Source organism: Lycium barbarum, chromosome 6 (genome assembly GCF_019175385.1).
Source record: "Lycium barbarum isolate Lr01 chromosome 6, ASM1917538v2, whole genome shotgun sequence".
Lineage (NCBI taxonomy): Eukaryota > Viridiplantae > Streptophyta > Magnoliopsida > Solanales > Solanaceae > Lycium > Lycium barbarum.
The window spans coordinates 32,037,853-32,061,041 of record NC_083342.1 but is presented as its reverse complement, the minus strand read 5'-3'; the positions used below and the strand labels follow the sequence as shown (position 1 = coordinate 32,061,041).

Sequence of the window (23,189 nt, the reverse complement as noted above, 5' to 3'; positions counted from 1 at the left end):
GGTAAATAACAATAAAACACAATTGTCATGACAACTCTACAGTGTGTAACTCGAGTAAATTTCTTCAACTTAGTGTGCGCGCAATACTCTTTCTTCTTTTCTAATGAAGTGTGACAAAGAGGTTCAAAATGTAACAGAAGTATTGAAGCACTATTTGACTGATAATTCACACAGAGAAAAATTGGTGCGAGGATTTGTCAGAAGATTACAGACTAGAATACCTAAGACACAACAAAAGTGCTTCATTACTTTCATAAATATAGGCAAACTAGACTGCGAAGTATACTAATCAGAGCTTTGAAGGTAGAAAAGGGAAGAAAAAGGCTAGAACAACATAACTTCAATTCTTCTTTTGACCAAAAAAACCTTCAATTCTTGTACATTAAACATTTGGCTGCTCCCCTTAAATTAGTATCTGTTTCAATTTCTACATCCACATGTTCTACAAAAGTCAGAAACCAAGAGAGGCGGAATTACATTGATTGAGAACGATTAGGTTTAACTTTACACATCAAAACCTCCTAGGGTCGGGGGGCAAAAAATATGAGGAATGCATAGAATCACGAACCGAACTAGAATAACCAACAGGAAGTCTGAGTGGCTCGTAAGAAATCTGACTGGACGGAAACGTATGACGAACAGCTGGAGCAATCAGATTTGGGTGTCTAATTATTTCTCTACTATGCACTTCACCAGAAGGTTCTGCTAATCCTATCCTTCCATAGGTAGGTTCAAACGAAACAGGTGGCGGGCTATTGTACACGGCTTCTCTTGAGATCATTTCCCTGTTTAAAACTGGTTCCCGCGTATTTGTCAAGTAGTGAGGCATGGGCTGTTCTCTCAATAAGCCTTCTCCTGGCTGCCTTCTTGACCACTCAGAGAAGGTGCCCCCAAAACAATCATCCGTTCGTTTCCGTTTTCCTTGTGGCATCCCTCCCGGACTTTCCACAGATGACATGCTTTTTGTCAAGATAGAATCAACATGTACAGTTTTTGTATTTCCTTTTGAACATTCAACATATTGCACCTCCTTGTTTCCAGAAGCACGAGCTTGTATTTCTTTGGTAATAAAATTTACAGGACCAGCTGTGACTAGCTTGGAGGCTACATCCAGGCCAAATAGGAACTTCCTTAAAGAGTCCCCTTCAATCTTTTTATTCAAGAAATCAAAAATGTATTGGACTGAAAGCTGGATACGGCTGTAGATTTTTTTAACTTCTGGTTCTCCTACCGCCCTTGCAACATTTTGAGATCTATCAGCGAAATCTTCAACCTGTGAAAACCGTTAACTAACATAAATTTTTTGCTCGTTAAGAACATGTCAAGAAATGACGAAGCCAAGCACAATCACATTTATATGGCCAACTCTAGAACCCCATGTTTTAGATATCCAAGATCCTTCAAATGTGCTGGCACACAAACCTTGGGACCAAAGCTTCTCAACTGACAGTAACTGCAATAGTTAAATCACACTATGTAAACTGCAATAGTCAAATCACACTATGTATAAATAGCATATATGTAAAAATAGCAGCCTGCATGGTACATGAACCATTTTATACCAACAGAGAATACAAAATCCAACCTTGTTTAATAGAGAAAAAAAGAGCTCAGCCACTGATTCTTTATTGCTTATTCCGAAGTTTGAAAACTTACAGAGAGACCCCTCCACTGCTACCGACTCATTAACATCTAGCACAGATGGGAAGTCAAATTAAAATAATCAGTGACCAAGTCAAACAAAAACTAAAAGTTGGATACAATACTTGGAAATAGAAAGAACGAGACAGCTTCATGCCTAATAACTAAAAAGAGATGCCTGAAATAATGCACAAGAATGACATATTCATATTACCTATATCCTGAACTCAACAAGGTCAATTATTAATGAATGTTTGTCATTAAAAATTTTGGTGTATCTTCCCTTCTGGCTAACGGCTGCACCAAGAGGGAAAAACATTATGGTTTTCCTCAAAGATGACAATCTGCGATCCTCATATCTGAACAAGCACTTGCATACGTTCTACTGATTGATCAGAAAAACCTTTGCCTCCTAATTAAAAGCCTCTAAATATGACCTCTTTTCCCGTAACTTTAACTTTTGTGATGGCACCACACTCGCCATGGATGTGACTTGACAGTGGTTTACAGCTCTGAATATGCCACAACAAAATACAAAACCGATCTCACAGTTTTAACTTTCACACAACACTTTATCAGTCAGCACATAGCATCATACGTCTAATACCAAAACTAAAATGCCAGAAGTAAAACTAACATGATATTGTTTTAGTGATGGTAAACTAGTACTATTTAACAACAAAGCAAGTACTAAATCAAATGCTAGATCTTCAAAAGAAACATGCTGAAGTCCAAAAAGATTCTAATTGCCCTTTATGATGGATTGAGAAATTTCAACCAGAATTAACTAGTCTACATAGATTTATGGGAAACTCAAAATGTAATAAGTCAAAGTTTTACCTCTGCATAAGGCGGAAAATGGAGGCAGTATGGGTGGATTTCGTGTCTGCAAAGTTTTCGATTATGCCGAGTAAGTGATGATGAGAAAAAATTCATAACTAATCTATGTAATAAAACAACTAGAGTCGTAAGATAAATATTCAAAGATCTAATTATACTTTGATAAGGATCAGGAATACACACACAAAAGGAAGAGAGGATGTTTCCGAAAGACCCTCGGCTCAAGTGCAGCATATCAAATTAGTTAGAAAAAGGAAATACGGCAGTGAAGAAAACATAGCAACTAATAGGGAAGTGAGGGAACCCAGTACTTAAGCAAATAATCAAATCCAAGCCAAGCACTGACACCCTTTTTTGCTTTTCATGCACCCACATTTAAATAGGTTGGTACAACATCTGGGTCCTCCAAAATGTTTTAAAAAGAATCTCTAGAAATTGAACATAGTTATGCCAAAAGGCAAACATATATCTGCTAAACACACCAAACCCCATGAGCCCAAATAAAATGATTTTGACGTCTGCATGAAGAAAGATCAGCAAGTTGATTCTAGATTAAAAATGCTAGCAAAAAGGAAAAGTTGGTTGATGTCACCTTCCCATCTCCATTTCCTATGAGAAAAGTCGTAGTAGAGGCGAAAAGATGGTGAAAATGAGTAGGCTTCGAATCCATCCATGCCCGACATATTCATCACCCCATTAGTTTTAGCCCATCCAGTTATTACTTGTTTCCCTACTTTGCCGTATCAAGGTCCTATACTGTTTACAAGCAACATGACAATTTGTGGGATGCATTAGCATGTTCAAGATTCAGAAGCCCTTATCATAATTAACTGTAAGAAGGTCTAACAGGCGGAGATAAAAACACATCTGCCAAACATCCTAAAAGAATAACTAAATATGCTCGACACCTAAAGTTTCTTTAACATGAAGAAAACATGGGAATTTTGAATTGAGAACATGATAAACAAAACGTTCAGGTCTGCCACAGAGAACGAGGAAAGAGAAAAATAATGATAATTCAAGGGTTTCTGCAAATGATGAACTTGTCCTGAAAAGCATACCTGCAAATGGAAAGCAACCAAGAGTATTATAGATAAAGAATTCAATGTTTGATCCTTTGCACTGTTAATATTTTGTGCTTTCGCCCATGATTTCATCTGCAAAGAGAAAATTCATGAGATCTAACAACAGAAAATGTGAAGTAAAGATGCAAAACATTCTTTTTAGTGAAAAACATTGAACATTGCATGTAAACAAACACACCCAAGTATCTGCTCTATTTAACACTGCCGTACATGGTTTCATAAGGGATATCTATCCCAAAGAAAATTATGGGTCTAGAGATTGGACAAGTCCGAAAAGAGAATCGCAATCACAAACAAAGGTGACACAGCCAACACGTGTCACATCAAAGAATTAAACTGTTTAAGATCAATAGTTTGTGCACTCTACTTGACTTATTCAGGTCAAATTTGAGGCATTAGAAACGATTGCTCAACATCGAGAAAAGGAAAGGAAGAGAAAAGAGAGGGACTGAATGTATTTAACTAAACTGAAAACTGAAGACAACTCATACATGTGACTGCTTAGTTAAATACATGTATTTAACTAAACTGAAAAGATGTCCATGAAGATCGTATATGTGTAGAACTGATTTTTTATTAGATTAAGCTGATAAAGGAACTGAATGATAAAATCTACAGCAGTGCTATCATCTAGACAAGTTGTTCCAAAAATTGAGCCCAGAAAGAGGAAAAAAGCAGATTATTAAGCTTCATCTGTGTGTTGTCAATTCTTAGCACACATAAAAGCTCTCTTTTCCTTTTATGGATTATGAACAGACACTTATACAAGCCACATATTTATTGCTTTCTTTCATATAGAAAACGAGTTCTAGAACTCAAAGTCCTCTAACCTCTTAACCCAGATTGCGCGCACGAGAAATTCTATTGAAGTTCTGACAAAACGACAAAGCAATAACTCCAAAAATTAGCAAGTTTGCAACATATGAAAGCTCATTCTCAACTTCGAAATTTCCTCCACATATAATTGGGGCATTAGTTTAAAAGGATCATGGAGCCTTCACATCAGGATCCTTTTGCAAAATGAGGCAAAGTATACGCATTTTGCTTTCTTTCCAGAGTTCTACCAATTCACCCAATTTCCTAGCGTGTGAATGGGAAAATAACTGAAGGAGGCAAAGTGGAGAAACTGGGGGGACTGAGAATATGAGATCCAGAAAGTAACCCAGGAAAGGGAGGAATAAGAAACTAAAGCATAGAAGTGGGGGTAATCGTCAATGAGGGGCGTCGGTGCATGCAACCAGTGTTCTGCCCGTGGGAGGGATGTAACCTCTGCTGAGAAGTTGTCCGTAGTTTTGACCATAATGCTTTCAGGTGGATGTCACATGGGTGGGTTAGTCAGACTTTCCAACTGATATACCACTTTCATTAAGGAGATGCATGGAGAGGCCAAACTAGGACAGATATTTAGGAAAAGATCCAAATAAAAGAAAAACAGAAGGTTCTTTCATTTTCTTATATTCCTGATTCCCAGGTATATGTATGAGATCACAAATGTAGGACCTCATGCCAAGGCTCCATCCATTTGGAAGGACTCCCAACCCAGGATACCATAATCTATCAGGGAAAGAAAGATATTCATAATATATTGCAATATGTAATGTGATCCTTGATCCTTCAACCTTTGTCCTGTCCAAAGGAAGCTGAAACTTTCTTGTGATATATATATCCAGGATACTATAACCTATCAGGGAAAGAAAGATATTCATAATATATTGCAATATGTAATGTGATCCTTAACTTGATCCTTCAACCTTTGACCTGAACAAAGGAAGCTGAAACTCTCGTGTATATATTATATATACGCGTGCGCGCGCGTGTGTGTGTGTACGAGACGACAAGCATATTTTACCAAGAAGCTCAATTTCCCAAAACGTTCATCAATGGCACCAATCATGTAAATTGTCTTTGATTTTGAAATCCCATCCCAGTTTTCAACTGATATATCACATTCAATTTCAGTTCCTCGGTCAACAACTTTGAGAACTGGCACCCTGGCAGTTGTAACTGGAATGACACCATAAACGAAACCATTCCCTGAGGCAGAATTTTAAATATCAGAACCACGAAAAAATTAATAGAAATCTATAACCATACAAAATGCTTTAACTATCATGTCAATGTGATCAACTTCTAAGGATGAGCATCTAAAAGTTACTTGAACACCAGAAACGAAGTCCAAAGTCTTTTATCTTTTATAAGATATATCTATATATGTATGTTTTTATAGAGGTTTCAAAGAAGTTACTTCATATCAGTGCAAGATTACAGCAAATGCATCAAGGTCTATCTATTGGTCACTGCATATAGAGCTTTCTATCTCTAACATTTTAAATATTTGAGATCCCGTAGATGATGGGGGTTTTGTTGAATAACTTAATGCACATTGCATCAGCCCTGTGAGTATAGTTCCAGACATGTCCCCAATGCCGGCTGGATCCCTTCCACTGCTTCATTACTGCTCCATATCTTCTATTCTTTATCCCTAGACTTTTACTGAATTTGAATATATAAATTTTATTAAATTAAATACGTTGCTATGTTCTTTATTTGAACACGAAAATATATTTATCTGACCGGGCTAAAGAAGAAAACAGAGGGACAATTTTCCTAGCACAAAGTTCTTCAAGCATCGATCCAAGAAAAGAGCTCCTAAACAGCCATGAATAAACCAAACAAAATAGACTTCTCACTGAAAATGACCATAAGATATATATTTAAATAAACATCTCAAAAAAAAAATTAATAAAACAACTATCTTATGAGAGACATTTTTTTTTTTTTTTTGAGAATGGTAATGTCTATCTTATGACAGATATTTATCTTTTCACTGATGGATATATTTAGAATATAGGCACACATACACATGTGCAAGTAAAAGAAGTTCAGCAGTTTGACCATTCATCAGAAAATCAGAATGTTCCACGTGAAGCATAAATCATCCACTACAAGGAAATATTGTGGAGCAAAAAGCTGCAATCAGAACGGCAATAGTCTGTTATTTTGGCAATATTGCAATTTTCTAATTTTCTTAACTTATTGAGCTATTAAATTTTTCGGGTATTCACTGAAAACTTTGCACATGTGAATTCTGCAAAAGCATAGTCAACTTCAAGCCCGCATAAAAAAGATGGTTTCCGTAGGTTGGAGGCCAGCATACACATAACCTAACAACGATAACTCCTCTAACTGCACATGGACCTAAATAAAGCTGAATAGATAGAAGGATCATAGAGCTGATAATTAATTTGGGATTGACATAAAATTAAATGGTTTGATATTTATTGACTCGGAGAAAAAATATGATAGAATGCTAAGAAAAGTTTTTTGGCCGGAACAGGACGAGAAAGGAATTCAAAGGTAATATACAAACACAAATACGTACGAAAGATTTATCACAAGCATGAGAATAGCAGAAAGAATATAGAGGAGCTTCCATAACCATTTACCTAGAGATCTACCTAGAAAACCCTACTTGCTTAACCTAATTATGGATGAGCTAAACGATAGTATATGAGATGAGGTTCTGTCGTGCATACTATTTGCAGATGATATTTTATTAATGGCTTAATAGGCAAATACTTGTAGCTGTACGGGATTCTTTTCCCAATTGGTGGTTCCCAACTCCATGGGCTTCATCTAGGCACTTGTAATTGTTCAACCACACTATTTTAAATGGATCTTCCTAGGCAGCAGAGGAGCGTGTTCGTCAATCGCAAGAACTATAGTGAAGGATTTTTCCTTGAAAAAGTTAACAGACGTCAAGTTTGTACAATGAGTTGCACATGGAGTCCAATAAATGTGCGGGTACACTCCATTCAACATATCACTTGCTTTAACATTTTCACTAGCATTATCTTTAACAACTTGAACAACCCTATTTGCTCCAATTTTCTCTATAGTTTTCTTAAACAAGGAGAACATTTTGGTGGAACCAGTAGAAGTCGCTAGCATTGGCTGATTCAAGAAACAAACTTCCTTTTGGAGAATTAACACGTTGATAATCATTTTTCCATTTCTTGTTGTCCACTTATCCATGATAATGGAACACCCTACTTGTTCCATTGTACTTTGTGTTCCTCCATAACTTTGTTCGTCTCTTCCACCTCTTTTTATTTAGATAAGAAACTTTTAACTTTATAATAAGTGGGGACCTTCATTCTTGGACCATATTGGCCTACGGCCTCAATGAAGGCTGAAAAAGTTCCATTATAATTGACACGACTTAAAGGGATCCCTGCATCATACATCCATCATGCAAACGTTGTAACTCCACGAATCCTCAAAATCTTCTTGACAACATCCATCTGACTTCCACTGCTTTTCCTTGCCCTAAACACATCCTTTGGATTCTGCGTAAAATCTCTGGTAGATCCACAACTTGAAGAATATTTCCCTTTCCCCTTTTTTGTGTTTTTTAGAAAAGCAGCAAATCATTAGCTTCACCTTCTTCCATATTATCATCCTCATCATCAAGATTAGTCACAAACAGTCCAACAAACTTATAGGTCTCACAAGGGGGGTTTTTTCTGGTAAAGTAATAAAATTCATTAGTAAAACATCAAGAAGATGCAAGGTTACAGATGGGAAAAGCTGGCAGGCTTGGCAAAACCTGTAGAACAATCTAAAGATATCCTATCTCTACTGAACTAGAGAAAAGGAGCTGATAAAATCTAGAAAGTTACCCACATTGTTTACAGGGGCAAAACAATGCCAACTAAAAAGACTAACTAAACACCTAGACTTTAGAGAGCAAATAGGAGTTGAGATTCCTTCAAAGCATCACAAGGGGGGTTTTTTCATTGGGACTTAAGATTCAGAAGGAACCTCCAAGACTGGGAGATGGAAGAATGTCATAATTTGATTGAGTTTTTGTATGGGCTAGTCACACCAAACAACTTACTGGATGTTTGGAGATGGCAGGAGAGTGGAGATGGAATTTCCAGGGTGAGCTCTTTTTATAAGAAGCTACTTGTGAGAGATGAATGTACCCCCATGACGCTATTTGGATTCCTAGAGCACCAAGGAAGGTGTGCTTCTTTGTATGGTTGGCAGCTAGGGGCACGATCTTAACTGCAGAGAATCTGAGAAAGAGGAGGATCATCCATGTCAGTTGGTGTTTTATGTGTAAGAGCACAGGTGAAAATGTTGATCATCTTCTTTTACACTGTAAGGTTAATCGATTATGGAGGGTAACCCTCAATTTGTTTCGGGTGCAATGGGTGATGCCGGGTACAGTTAAGGAGGTTTTGCAAAGTTGGACTCATAGGAAGGGAATGAGAAGCCCTAAGAGCATGGAGCGTTGTCCCCTTAGCAATCTTGTGGGTGATTTGGAAAGAAAGAAATAGGAGGGCATTTGATGGGGTGTAACAAGATTTTGCAAAATTGCATAGGAGTGTCATGTCTCTAGTTACTTTTTGGTGTACTTACAAAGTCCCTATTTGTATAGAGGATTGGATCTCTTTTGTTGAGAACCTTATTTTGATGTAGGTTCTTTCATTTTGGTATATGGCTTTGTATACGGATTTTCCCAATTGTCAATAAAATTATTTACCTTATCAATAAAAAAATAAAAAAAAACAAATGCTTGATGGTTCATCATTTGATGTTTTATTTCATCTTTTCCTCAATATACTTTCTCACGTCTTCCTTCACATGTTCTGAGCACTTTGGACAAGATATGGCATTGCTATTAGCACCAATGAGATGTTGTTTGTGATGATAAATTCCACCTTTAGTAATCTAGTCACGAATTGAGCTTATATCTTTCTCCCTAACTTTGCACCCATGAGCCTAAGCTTGGTCTTTCTTTTCATCGAAGAATGCCATTTAAAATAGTTTTTAAGAGAAAACAAATCAATGAAATATAATAATAAAATAAAGAAACAGAGAGAAGAACTAATTAAAAAAAGACAAGAAGAAATAGAATAATTAACGAACAAAGAGAAGAAGACTACACAGCAGAAGAAACAAAACGGAAAGAATAAGACAGAATGACAAACCGAAAACAAGAAATAGAAATAATCTAAAATTCAATTAAATTGACAAACCGGAAAAAAGAAAAACAAAGAAATAAAACAAAAGCTGAAGAAGAATGACAAGATAAGAAAAAGAAAAAAAAAAAAGCACAGCAACAGCAATGAACACCGTAGAAAAGACGAAGAAGAAAAAGTAACAAACAAAAAAAAACGCAGCAGCAGCGGTGAACACAACAGAAGCATACCTGGAGTTTGAGGAAGAAGAGCAGCGCACAGCAAAAGGAAAGGTAAAGGAAGTCGTGGACCCTAGTAGCTGAAGAAAGTCGAAGCAAGCAGAACTTTAATTTTTCTAAATAGGTCAGCGAACCCTTTTGTTTTTCTTCTTTAGAATTCGATCTTTCCAAAATAGAAAAGAAAAAGGCGAGCGCTGCACATGCTGCACCGCTTCTCAATTAAGTCAAAGAAGAGATCGCTTCCTTCATCCCGAGTCACCTCAGTCACAGGAAGCGTTGGAGGTCCGCTTCACCTCACTTCATCGCTTAAAGTGATGAAGTGGCGCTTTTAACAACACTGGGACCAGCATGTTACAAGGATAAGTAATGGTAACCTCCTCATCAAGGAACTATGAGTTATAACAAAGAGACGATAAACTCTAATACAGTAAGTTTGACATAGGCTTGTAAGAGTGAGAACCCAATATTGTATGCAAGCAGTTATGATCAAGAGAAAACCAAGTCACGTGCTTCTGACAAGAATATCATGAATGAGTTATCATCAATGTCATGACAAAATATGACATGCACTTATTGGACATGATGTGGCAAGGCTGAAAGTTGTCCATCTAACCTAGTTAGCATACTCTTTATCTGTAAGATGAATGGTAGTACCACTAAGGAAGCAAAGGTATGTAATGAAGAGATTGTTGGGTTACTATAGGTTCACAAAGCTATTTTTCACGTCACTCTTTTATAACATATTTTAGCAAGTTTCGAGCATGCAATTAGATCTCAACACAAAGCAGACAAAAGTCTTTCGCAGAAGCGAGAGTTGGAGTTTAGGATTGGAGATAAAGTGTCCTTAAAAGTTCGCCCATGAAATGAGATATGAGGTTGAATAAGAAGGGCAAGTTACATTGGAGGTTCATTGGTCCTTACGAGATTATTGCATGGATTGAAACAGTGAACTACCATACAAGTGGAAAAGGACATGACTTACAAGAAGGACCCAGTGGCTATAGTCGATCATCAAGTGTGAAAACTGAAAACTACGTTTGAAGAATATAGTATAAATAAAGGTATGTAAGAACTACACAGCTGAAAAAGCAACTTGGAAAGTCGAGGATGACTTGAGGATATGATGCCCGCAACACTCCGAGCCTTTAGGAGGACAAGAATAAATTCGGGGACCGAATTTCTTAGGAGGGAGAGTGTAATACCCCTACCCTGAGCATGCTTTAATTGTCATTGGAGTAACATATGGAACTCCGCAAAGTAAGGAGACAATAACATTACAAGGATAATCATATTAGGGTCTTAGGAATATAATGATATGATAAGAATAAATTTTTGAAATTAGGTTAACAATAAGAATTTGATAAAAATGTTTCTCGATATATTACTTTCTCAAACAAGTACAGAGAGTTTCACATAAAAAAAGTAACAAATTATTAATTTTCAACTACTCATTATTGATATGTATATTATAATAATAATATTGATAATTCTAATAATGGTAACAATAATATTAAATGACTACTTAATTACATAAGTGATGGGTGTTCTAGGATATTTAAAAAACTTCATATCTAAGAATTTGATTCAAGAAGTCAAAAAAAAAAAAAAATTGATTCTAGAAGCTTAAAGTTTAAAACATCTAACTGACTTGGAGGTAGAGAAATTATTATAAGAACCTAGTATTAATAAATTGCTAAGAGAAACCACCCTAGATATTCTACCTAGTGTAGCGGACTTAGGCAAGTCAAATCTCACAAACCACCACTCAAATACTCCCTATCTCCTTACACATGTTTAAGCACCCCAACACACACAACCCCCCCCCCCCACCCCCGTCCCCACCCCAAACCAAAACCTAATTAAACTAAGACTAGCATCTGAGGAAATTCCACAAAGAGCCCTTAAGGTGCCGCCACTAGTATACTATAAAAAGGCATCACATAATGGCCAATGCACCACAATTCCATATTGCCATCCAAAGCCTACCAATACAAACAGTAAATACTTGCTTTCAAAGTCCTTCCTTAACTTACTCATCCCTCACTATGATGACATTTAGGATTACAAGACTCTTGAAGGACCAATATACATGAAAATCATAGAAAGTTGAGAACAAGTTCAAAGGTTACTTTGAAGTAGATAAAACTTTTTTGCGAATTTCCTCAGAGTTTGAATCTTCTTCTCCCGTGTAATGTTAACTTTTCTGTCGGTGAAGTTGATAGATAGATCCAAGTCACTTTTAGCACAAAATAGATCCATTGAGAATGATCCAAACACCTCGATGACAGGAGCATCAGCAGAATAGTCTGAAACAAAGAACGTGTAGTAAGAGTATGGCACTATGCTATGGATTGAAACTTTTAATCCCCCCCCCCCCCCCCCCCAACCATCTACTACTTATAACAATGAAATAGTAGCAGCCTGACAAATTGATGAACATTGTGGGACTTTATATAGACATCAAAAGATTACGAAATTCAAATAGCATAATAAGGAAATGTTATTCAATTACCATAAATCTCCATTGCTATTTCATTAAAGATTCGAAGCAAATCTCTTCGAACATCATAATCGCTTGGTTTAGGGCGAAGATCCACATAAACCTCATCAAGCAATACCTCAAATGCCGATAATTGTTCTAAGGTGGCTGTGTACTTCTTCCTCTGCTTCTGCTCACGCTGTTGTGCTTCCGTACACAAAACTACTATCATAGTTATATTAGTTAATGACATTTTCAATTGCAAGTTGAAGTATAAAAAAAAATTCACAGAAAGAGCAGTAACTCAATCATAAATAGGTCAGCCAACAGAAGCTGTAGAATTTTCACCAAAAGGTGATAAAAGTACGACCAAAATCATCAATGCATTCAATATCATCATACAAGTTCAATCAGCAGAGGTTTATCCCCTAAAGAAAGCGCAATCCATGAGATGATTGCACTATATGGGCCAACTTTTAGACCTGTGGTTTCAACGACAATCATTTAGCAAAATTTGTATCTAATACAAAGCTTTCAATTACAAAGAGCACTCTCTTCTTTTCTTTGCTCTCTTTTCTTTTGGTGCTGTGCATAACTTCAAAATTAGCCACGCGCATTCACTGCAATGCAAACAGCAGCAGTTCAAATTTTCAGCAATAATTTTTTTCTCTCGATTAGAGAGTGAATCCCAAGGAACCTTCAGCTGATAAAATATATTAATATTTCTCAGTAGGAACTATCTGTAATCCTTGCACCTTGTCCTTGGAGTATAAGAGGTTGGCTCTCAAGTTCTCAACTATATAGATCAATTTTGTCATCCCAAGCTCCCGCCCACTACCCAAGGAGCTGAACACAGTATTTACGCCTTAGTTGGCAGCGGAGAATGCCAGTCTTATTTGAGAACATTTATGTAGGAATGTTGAAGAACATGGGAACTAACTTCGGTCATTTGGTTTCCAGTGAATAGTAACAATCATGAAGCAACATATATATACTCCCTAGCACGCAAACACCGAAACTTTCCACAGGTGGAGCTCTATGCTCTACTTGATTTGTCAAGTTCAGCATCTACATTTGGTTTCTTCCATTTTCCTCTATATGCAAGGGATAGGCTACAACAGGGTTCTATGAGCAGAGGTTCTGCCAATGGCATATTACCCCTAATTCCTAAAGAATATTTTCAACAAAAGCATCCACCACTTCATTGGAGTGACATCTTACCTATTGCAAAAAAAAAAACATCATATGGACATCTCAAAGCAAGAATAACTGTACTTCCATCTAGCAAGCAAATAAAAGAACTAAGTTGGTTCAAACGAACAGTAGTTTAATCTAAATCACGCAACTTGGCTGGGTCGGCCCAGGGAACCAATCCTGAAAATAGGGCCACAAAGGGACTGGTTGATAAACCAAGACCGGATAGGGAACAAAAGGTAGCCATTTTCAGTCCATTGGTCACCCCCTTTTTCACTTTTTTTATTTTTAAATTAAATTTATTTACAATTTCACCTTCTTTTTTGTATATTTGTGGTGTCCGGGCCCAGTTACCCGCACCTCAACTAATTCCACGGGGTATCTGCGATCTCCCACCAATATAGGTACCGAGTAATTCTATCCATCAAGGCTTGGACAAATGGAAAGAAATCACCTAGTGTTTTGCCTCCGCTGGGATTTGAACCGGAAACCTCATGATTATCAACCCACTTCATTGACCACTAGGCCACACCCTTGGGTGTTATTGACAATTTTGCCATTACACTTAAAAACTATATAAATCCCCCTCCAAGTTATTTTTTCACACATCTAACTTATGTTCTTCCCATCTCAATCTCTCCTACATGTATCAATTCTCAAGCTTCAAGTTTCAATGTTTAGCTCTAGATTTAGAATTTAAGATTTTGAAATTTGAAATTCAACGTTCAACCTGCTCAAGTTTTGTTAATTTTTTGACAATTTTGATACATTTGTTCTATTCTTTATTCTAATTAATTATCTTTATTGTAACTTATCACTTTTACTTGTATTTAAATTTTAAAATGAGATCTTCTTTTAGTTCATATACCTCTAGCATAGGTCATTCATTCTCCCAGTTTTCATTCCATATACCCTTTATTGCCACGAGCTCATGCCAAAAAACTTCCAACTCCAGATCTGTGTGAGGGCACCACATAAACTCTACATGTTTGCTCTCTTGTACAAAAATTGAGGACCCCTTGCATTGTCCCACAGAACAATAACTCTCTTGTTGTCGTTTGCCTTAAGCTAAACCCAGTTTTCCATCTTGAGCACCAAATTTGTCTAGCCAGGTTCGAAGACCAACTTTTTATAATTGTGGTTTTCAGGGCAGTTTGCTCGCACCTCGACTAATTTCACGGAGTATCTGCTACCTCCCACCAACATAAGTACCAGGTAACTCTGCCCACCAAGGTAAGTGAGGAAAAATCACCTAGTGGTCTTGCCTTCGCTGGGTTTAAAAGACAAATTCTCAATCCGTCTCTTGTAGGCATAGAATTCTTGTTTTCCATTTGCGAACTAGAGATTTCATTGGGTCCCTCTTACCATTATTATTTAACCCCCCAATGTTCCAACTGAGAATTTTAACTTTCATCAAAAAAAGAACTTGAATTTAGTGGTCTCGACCATCATAGTTCACCAAGCAAATTTGTTCCTGGACTTAACTCTTCCCTTTCCTTCTTGATTTCTTCCTAGCCCCTTTCCCAGATTTCTGCTGCTACAATAAAATTGTCTGTTTTTTGCTCCATCCTTAAAATTGGATCTAATGTTTGAATCCCGCCACATTGACCCCAAATGCTTTGCACATGACTAGTTTGGCCCACTTTGACATCTCTATAAATATAGGTTTCTGAACTAACTGTTGACTGTGTGAGAACTTCTCGTGCAAGGAAGAGAGAAATTGTCGCTATGGAACGGAGGAAAGAAGTCTAAGTCAAAGCCACTTATTCGTAAGAAGTCTAACTCTGAAGATGGTAGAATGGTGGCATGGTTGTACTGTTGTGCTCTTCATCATCGGCATCACAGTCAAGCTGAGACGTGGCCTCTTCTCTCACAAGTGTCTTTATGTTTAGCTGAAGGGCTTTGAGCTCAATAAAGATTTGGTTGGGTCAATAGAGGTATTAGAGACTTGTATGGTGGGGAGAATCATGAACCGACCCAATTGCTTTGCATTTCATTTTACCCTTTTCTCTCACTGTAGCTTTGCTTTTTCAGCCTTTTGTATAATAATCTCAGTCAGTTAATTGGCCCATTAGAGATTTTAAGTTCGCGGACTCTAGAGACTTGTTAGGTTGTTGGGTCCATTTGCAAAGAATGTCCTAGTTATTGAAAGGTGTCCTCTTTTCAAAATTTGGCCTGAATTGACTCCCCCCATGTGCCCATTGACTAATTGACTAATGGAACAACTGAGGGGTTTGAGTGGCTCGAGGGGCCTACTCTTCGACCAACCGACCCCTTCCTCATCGTCGTGGATGGCCCTTTTTTCGACCACTGAGAGCTTGACATGAGAATCATTCAAAATAGCAATTTTGAATTTCCATTCCGCTGCCTCCAACTTAACCTTGTCTCTTGGTTCTAAATCAGAGCCAATACCAGCACAATAGATATGGTTATTAATGTCTTTGTCAATGTCAATGACCCCCCCCCCCCCTTAAAACCACCCACCAGATCTATCATAGTCCGAAAAGTATCTACTAGTATTTTGAAAGTAGCTCGCCTCAGCACTTAAAGCGTAGGGCGAGGCGAAGCAGGGACCTAGAGCTTTTTGCTCTGAGGCAAGACGTTTTCTGAAAAGCAGTAAGAAACGTCGAGGCGGCTAGAAGAGGTGATGCGAGAAGCGGCGCCTTTTTATAAGAAAACAAAGACTTTTAAACGCAAAAACTAGAATGCAAATCTCAATTCTTTAGGGTTTTCGGGCAGACCCCTATGCAACTTCTTCTTCTTTGGTTCTTCCTCAACGATTTTCAGTCCAAAGCCAGGGTTTTCAGGTACTTGCTTCTCCTTTTTTCTTTCTTTTTTTGAGATCTTTTTTCTTTCTTTCTTCTTTCTTTCCTTTCTCTTCTCCAACAGCAACTCCTTTTTCGGTTAGTCCAACTACCTTGTTTCTAATTTAGTTTTGGATTTGCTTGTCTTATGAATTATTGACTATCTAGTTCTAGACTTTTAGTATCTATTATCTAATTTTAGTTTTTGAATTAAAATATTTGCTAACATGTTATTGCTATTGAAGTTTTGGTTATTTATATATTTTGATTTTTTGCATTAATTGGCGCTTCACTTCAAAAAGGCGAGCGTTTCTCGTTTCTCGTTTCTCGCTCTGTGAAGCAGGCCCTCGTTGCTTTTTATCACCTCTCCCTCTCCAAAACATTGGTATTTACCAACCAAATATGCAAAGGAATTCTAAAAGCCCTAAACATCTATGTTTCGATTTTAGTTCGCCTATGACTAGAGTACACCACTCCAACGAAAGTCTTCAACCATTCAAAACCATTCCCCGCCTTGACCCAAGTCGCCTCTTGCCCTGATAGGAGGCCAAATGAAAATTGGTTATGTGTAGGGCTGGCAAAATAAACCCATATTTTTTCAACCCGCCCATATTTTAGCAGGTTGGATGAGTGACATTTTAAGTGGGTAATTACCCGTAGGAATATGAGTATTTAAGGATAAAATACGGGTTGACCACATGGTTTAACTACCAGTAGACTTTTCTCCAAACTCTTAGAAGCAAGGAGAATTTTCCCGAACTCTTAGACACAATTTTCCAGAGTAAAAATGTTTTATAGATCTAGAAGAGTTGCACCTTCTTAATTTATCCTAAGACTTTTTGTTTTAACATACATAACTAAGAATTATGAAACATCCAATTGTTTTGGATAGTAATAACTTCAATTTGACATGCTATAGCATGGTTTTCCCTATTCAGGAAATGTTTGGCATTCAAATAGCCTCACGGGACTACTAATTTTTTTTATTTTTTTTTGGGGACAGCTGTTAAAGAATAACTTTCCAAAGCAGAAGCTCTACAAAATGACTTACACTGTAAGAGACTCTGCAATAAACAATGCTAATGATTCGTGCTCATATACTACTAAAACTTTAGTATTTCAAGCTTCAAGTTCTTATTGAAATGACTGCAATCACAAACAAGGCCTTAGCTGAAAGCTCAACAAGACTCTTCTCCACATCAACATATTGTATGATGTACTGGTCTGATCTTAACATGTATGGGCCAAGACCGTGAAAAGAAAAAAGAAAATAGGTCAAGACTGTGATTTACCCACCCCAAATTTTATCCAACCCGTTTCTTACCCGTACTAATATGGGCGGATTAAAACTCAACCCAAATTCGACCCAACCCGCCCGTTTGTCACCACTAGTTATGAGAGAGAGGGGTTAAATGAGACCAACTATGAGTCGTATATTTATTCAATAATCATTTCTGAATAACCTCCGGGTTGGAGGTCGAATTGAATGGGTCATTGAAATCCCGATGGATCAGTTGGAAAGGAACAGAGGGAAGTTGGAATTTATGGTTGTGGTGATTCTGATTCTATTTGCCTCCACTGTGTATAGGTTACTTGATCCGGCCATTGCTAGTATAAGCTTTAGATTAAATGTTTCCAAACTGATTGCCCCCCCCCCCCCCCCCCCTCTTTTAGATTGTTTCCCCAAGAATCTTGTTAGCAATATTTCCCCATCCTTTGTTGTAATCAAACTCCAGGATTATGAATGAGTACTTTCTATCCCCAAGCCATGTCTCTATCCTTACGAACTTGCCATATTTTTTGAAGTTTTGATAGACCTTGTAGATGTATGCTTGTAATTTCCTTCCCATCTCTTATAGAGGTCCCCTAACCCAATTGATGCTTGTTTAAGAGCTTCGCAAACAAGGTGCATGTTCTCTTCATCAATTGTTATCCTGATTGTGAATCTTCGACTATGTTCTATTAAAAGAAACCATCTATTACAATCTTCACTAATGTCTACTAAATTGAAAGACTTATTGTCGGCTAAAAGTAAGATTCCTTTTTTTTTTAAGGCTAACAAGAAGATTTTATTTTCCATAACTTACTAAGAGATTACCGGAAAAGAGTCACCGGAGTATAAGTTGCGTAACAGTGACTAGTCATGACCCATTTCCCGAGAGAGAGGACTGACTAACCCAAATATGGAGTATAAACTATTCTTTCTATTTTAACACTTATATATTCACTATTTAGAGCAGTAGCTTGAGGAAATAATCAAGCAAAGTTACTCTCAATTCACTTCTGTCTAATTTTCTCACATGTTTTAGGCCTCATTTGTTTGCACTTAATGAAGGCCTTCATTTTAATCATTCAATCTCAGTCATTAAGTTCATTTGTATTTTACGTCTAATTTTTATCTTTCGTTGATTTTTAATCATTCAGATTTTAACCATTAAGTGTGTTTGTTTTTTTATGTTACAACCACTAAATAGATATAAATGATTAAGGTCTGTAACAAAGTCTTAATATCATCAAGATGTCTCTTCAAAGATTTCTACAAAGATGGCAGTTCACCAATTTCATCCATTCACAAGAAGAGCCATTCATGTTTGAATTTCACAGTTTATTTCATATTAGATGTGAATGCCATATGCTAATTTAATCGATGAAGATATATTTAGAAAAACTAAGAATGTAATTAATTTCATTGTTAATAATATTTCTTACCCAAGAAAACCATAATTTAAATGCCCATAAACTTAGACCTAAAAGGTTAAAATCAGTGCTTTGGACGGTGCGCGGCGACAAAAGGCGACAAGGGCCTGCCTTGCCTTAAGGCGAGGCGAGCGGCGAGGCGCTCGCCTTTTTGAAGTGCGCTCGCCGCTCGCCTTTTTGAAGTGCGGCACCAATAAATACCAAAAAGTTAAAATATTTAGTTGCATATATAAATAATCAAAATCTCACTAGCAAATACATATTAGCAAATATTTCAATTCAAAAATTACAAGTAGATAGTAGATACTAAAAGTCTAGAACTTCAATGACTCAAGAGAGCGTACCTGAAAAGCTTGAAGGAGAAGAGAGGAGGAGGCAAAAAAAACCCTAGCCGAGCTGTTTTTCTTTTGATAATAAGTTTCATTTAAGTCTTCAACTTGTTTTAATTGGTTTTTTAAAAAACAAAAAAAACCCCACTGTCGCCTCGCCTTCACTGGAGCCTCGCCTCGGCTCCATTAGCGCCTTTGGCGCGCCTTTTGAAGGTGACCTCGCCACAGCCTAAAAGGCGGCAGAGCCACGCCTCTGGCCTTTGGCGAGAAGGCGCTCGCCTTTCACAACACTGGTTAAAATTAGATGTACAAACTAGATGGAACTCGGTTTTGAAATGCTATCCCTTGCATTTAAATATAAAGATCCACTAACTGAAACATATAATCAATATGTTTGTGCGATGTCTAATGCAATTATAATTTGTAGAGATTGGATGTTTTGTGAAAAGTTTATCATTTTCTTCCAAAATACTGTTGTTATTAACGAGGTTCTTCTTGGTACTTATTATCCTGCTATTAAAAATGTGTTCTTATTAGTGAAATTGTTTTACCTGATACAACAACATGCCCGGTGTAATCCCACAAGTGGGGTTACGATCGATAAATTTAAAACATGTTTTTGTGCTCATACCTCCTATCTATTTAATTACATATTTAGCAGGTTAGATAAATTAAAGAGGGTTATTGGTTTTCTGTATAACACTTTAAATAGAGCCTGAATCTGATCCAGATGTAAATATATTATATATGTAAATCAATATTACCAAAATTAGCTCATGACATGCATGAGGTCATATGGTAGTGTTAGGTGGTAAGACCTTTTATTACTACTTCATCTTCTAGTTCTTCTAATCGTTTCGCTTCAACTGATTTTTGGAACAGACTCTCTCCCCAATCCTGACGTTCCACTTCTAGTCTTCACAAACTAAAATTTATTTAGAACAAGAATAACGTAGATGAAAATGAATATGATATTCTGACAAGGTGGAAGGACAAGACAAAGCAATTTCCCGTACTTTTCATCATGGCTCGTGATGTAAAAGCAGTTGTAGTGCCAAGGACGTCTACAGCTTGGAGAACGAAGGAGCTCAGTCACAGGAAGACTCTAGATGTCCTAATTTGCTTGAAGGATGGGTTCAAAGATGAATGAGGATTTCAAAGACTACTAGAAAATGACTTTGAATCCAACTTCTCCAGAATTGAAGATATCATAGAAGGATATGCAAGGAAAGAGAAGGAGAGGGAGTCTAAAATTCAAAATTCGCCACCATCCTCTTTCCTCTCATTATAAACAAAGGAAGCCTGAAGTCAAATAATGGGCACCAGTGAACAAGAATACAACTCTAAATTAGCAAACTGCGATCATTCCGCACGCACATAACGTTTAAGTATAAAAAGGGCTTGTATGCTCAATTTATTACAGGAAAAAAATTAAAAAATAAAGAAAAGGGAAACCACGAAAAGAGGCTAGTGCGCAAGGATACAACTTTAAATTAGCAAAACACAATCACAAATAAATTTTTCTCTACTACAAAAGATAACCATCATCCTTTGTCTCAGACACACAAAGTCGACGTATCAAAAAAAGGGCTCGTACGCTGATTTATTATAGAAAATAAATTAAAAAACAAAGAAAAAGGACAAAGAAAGAACCATGAGAATCTCTGCCACATGGTTAGAGCGTCAGTTCCTTCTTTCTTTTTTATTTTTTTAGGTAATATTCATTTTTTGTAATCTTAAGATGGCATTCTCATCAGTGGAAATAAACATGCAAAACAATGAAATACTAACCTTCCATAGATAAAGCCATGGTATCAAAGATGATCAAACTTTAGACGATCATTAATTCAAAACTGAAATAAAAATGAGCACTTCACCTGCAGACATCATCAGCATGAGAAGGGATTAGAGAGAGAGGTTCAACTATAACAATTGCAGACAACAAGGTGCACAAAAGCTGCTGATAAATCTCATAGTTCAAAAATAATCTAACGAGAAAAGATAAGAAATTAAGAAACAAACATTAATGATACAAAAATAAGTTTCTATTTCTCATAGAACAATGAATAAGGAGTAACTATGAACAGTGGACAAAAACATACTATTCATGAGATAAACTAAGTACAGCACGATCGATAGAACTTTCTCAGAAGGTATTTTTCGCATAAGATAGTGTACGGTAACTACTTTCAGATGCACGCGCAACATCAGATATATATTTTCTGATTCAAAGTAGTAATATAACTACTATTCTTATTCTACATTTAATATCTTATATTATTTTGGGCCATTAAGGTAGGGTTTCATTTAACTTATTTCTTTTGCTCAGGTAACTTGTTTAAATACCAAATTACCACTCTATTTGGATGGGCTTATAACATATGGCTTATAAGACTTTTTGGCTTATTTTTGTTATTATGGCTTAAAAACAAGCGCTTGAAAGCTATGTTGCTCGGAATCTCCAAACTGATGTTGTACCCATGTCAGATCCGACACGCACCTATCCCTATTTTTAAAGAGTTAGAGCAACATAGTTTAAAAATATTTTTTTATCTTACTCAACCACTATAAAAAGCAAGTCAATCCAAACAGGGTCTAAAGCTTGTTTAGATACCCAATGATAGCTTAGTTTTCATCAACAAAAATTACAACTTTTTTCTACCAATAAATAAATTCTGCTTATTTTGATGTAAAATCAGCGTGTTCTACTTTTTCAAGACTCGAGTGATCCCTTATTTAAATTGTGAAAGAGAAGATGTTGATAAATAATCCGAGATATTTGATACATAGAGAGTAATCAAGTGAAGTATAAAAAGTTTAGAAGAAAAGGGGTTACCTGAAACCAATGATTCGGTTGCTCGCCGCCGCTCGACTTTCGACTTCTCAAATTTTTCTTTTTTTCTTTTTTACTTTATTTAGTAGTTACTGTCCTACTAGATTTTGTTTGGTTTTATCTCTCTCTCTCTCTATATATATATATATATATATATATATATATTGCGCACGGGCTCAACACTTCGAATTATAATACATTTATATATATGTAGTTGTCTTTGAAATATATATATATATATATATTATGTTCAAAACATGATTAATATAACATTGTAGTTTGTGTTCCGTATTTAAAATTTTATTATATTAATGTTTGCTACGAATATAAAATTGGCAAATTTATTAATATTTTTTAAAAGAGAAGACTTGTTTAAAAGGAAACTATTTTTATTTTTACCAAATTTTGATTTGGATAATTCTAATTCAAATTATTAAATTAATTTTACATGTTTAAAACGAAACAAAGTAGAAATTGATTTTCTATTTAAACGAAGAAATACTATTTTTTTATATTGCTTGATTTTGTTAATATGGGGTCCAATTTTTTTTTACGGTGAGTTTGGAGATGGTAGGTTCCAAAAAAAATTTTTATTATATTGCTTGATGTTGTTTAGTATGTGGTCCACCCTTTATGGGGTGCACCCTTGTTTTTGTTGGATATTATTAGTTTGTATTATTTTTATGCATATAATATATATACATATATTATGTTCAAAATACGATTAATATAACATTGTAGTTTGTGCTCCGTATCTAAAACTTTATTATATTAGTGTTTGCTACGAATACAAAGCCAACACTTTTTTTTTAACATTATATTTTTTTTAATATGGGGTTCACTTTTTTTTTTTTTGGATATCGCTTGATTTTGATAATATAGGGTGCACTTTTTTTTTCCCATGAGTTCGGAGATGGTGAGTTCCACTTTTTTTTCTTCCTTTTTTTTTATTGCTCGGTGTTATTTAGTATGGGGCCCACCCTTTTTTTAAGGGACAACGGGCGACGAAGCATGGGTCTAAACCCATGCTTTATATAGTTTCTTTTTTTATTATTTTTTTATATTGCTCGGTGTTGTTT

General features: G+C 36.3%; 1 protein-coding gene across 9 annotated transcripts; it reads right to left on the bottom strand.

Moving 5' to 3' along the window:
- Positions 1-325: 325 nt before the first annotated feature.
- Positions 326-22,264, bottom strand: LOC132643702 (protein HESO1-like). Of its 9 annotated transcripts, none has more exons than XM_060360232.1 (10): positions 22,114-22,262; positions 21,069-21,154; positions 12,287-12,478; positions 11,904-12,080; positions 5,416-5,600; positions 3,543-3,638; positions 2,482-2,527; positions 1,586-1,692; positions 1,352-1,453; positions 326-1,273 (listed from the first exon to the last, which is right to left on the bottom strand). In XM_060360232.1, the coding sequence occupies exons 2-10, from the start codon at positions 21,085-21,087 to the stop codon at positions 512-514; spliced, it is 1,686 nt and encodes a 561-aa protein (XP_060216215.1). In that variant the 5' UTR covers positions 21,088-21,154; positions 22,114-22,262; the 3' UTR covers positions 326-511. The 9 variants fall into 9 exon arrangements, with proteins under 9 accessions (XP_060216215.1, XP_060216218.1, XP_060216217.1 ...); XM_060360235.1 differs by having other exon boundaries at positions 12,287-12,475; XM_060360234.1 differs by lacking the exon at positions 22,114-22,262 and adding an exon at positions 21,987-22,005.
- Positions 22,265-23,189: the final 925 nt, after the last annotated feature.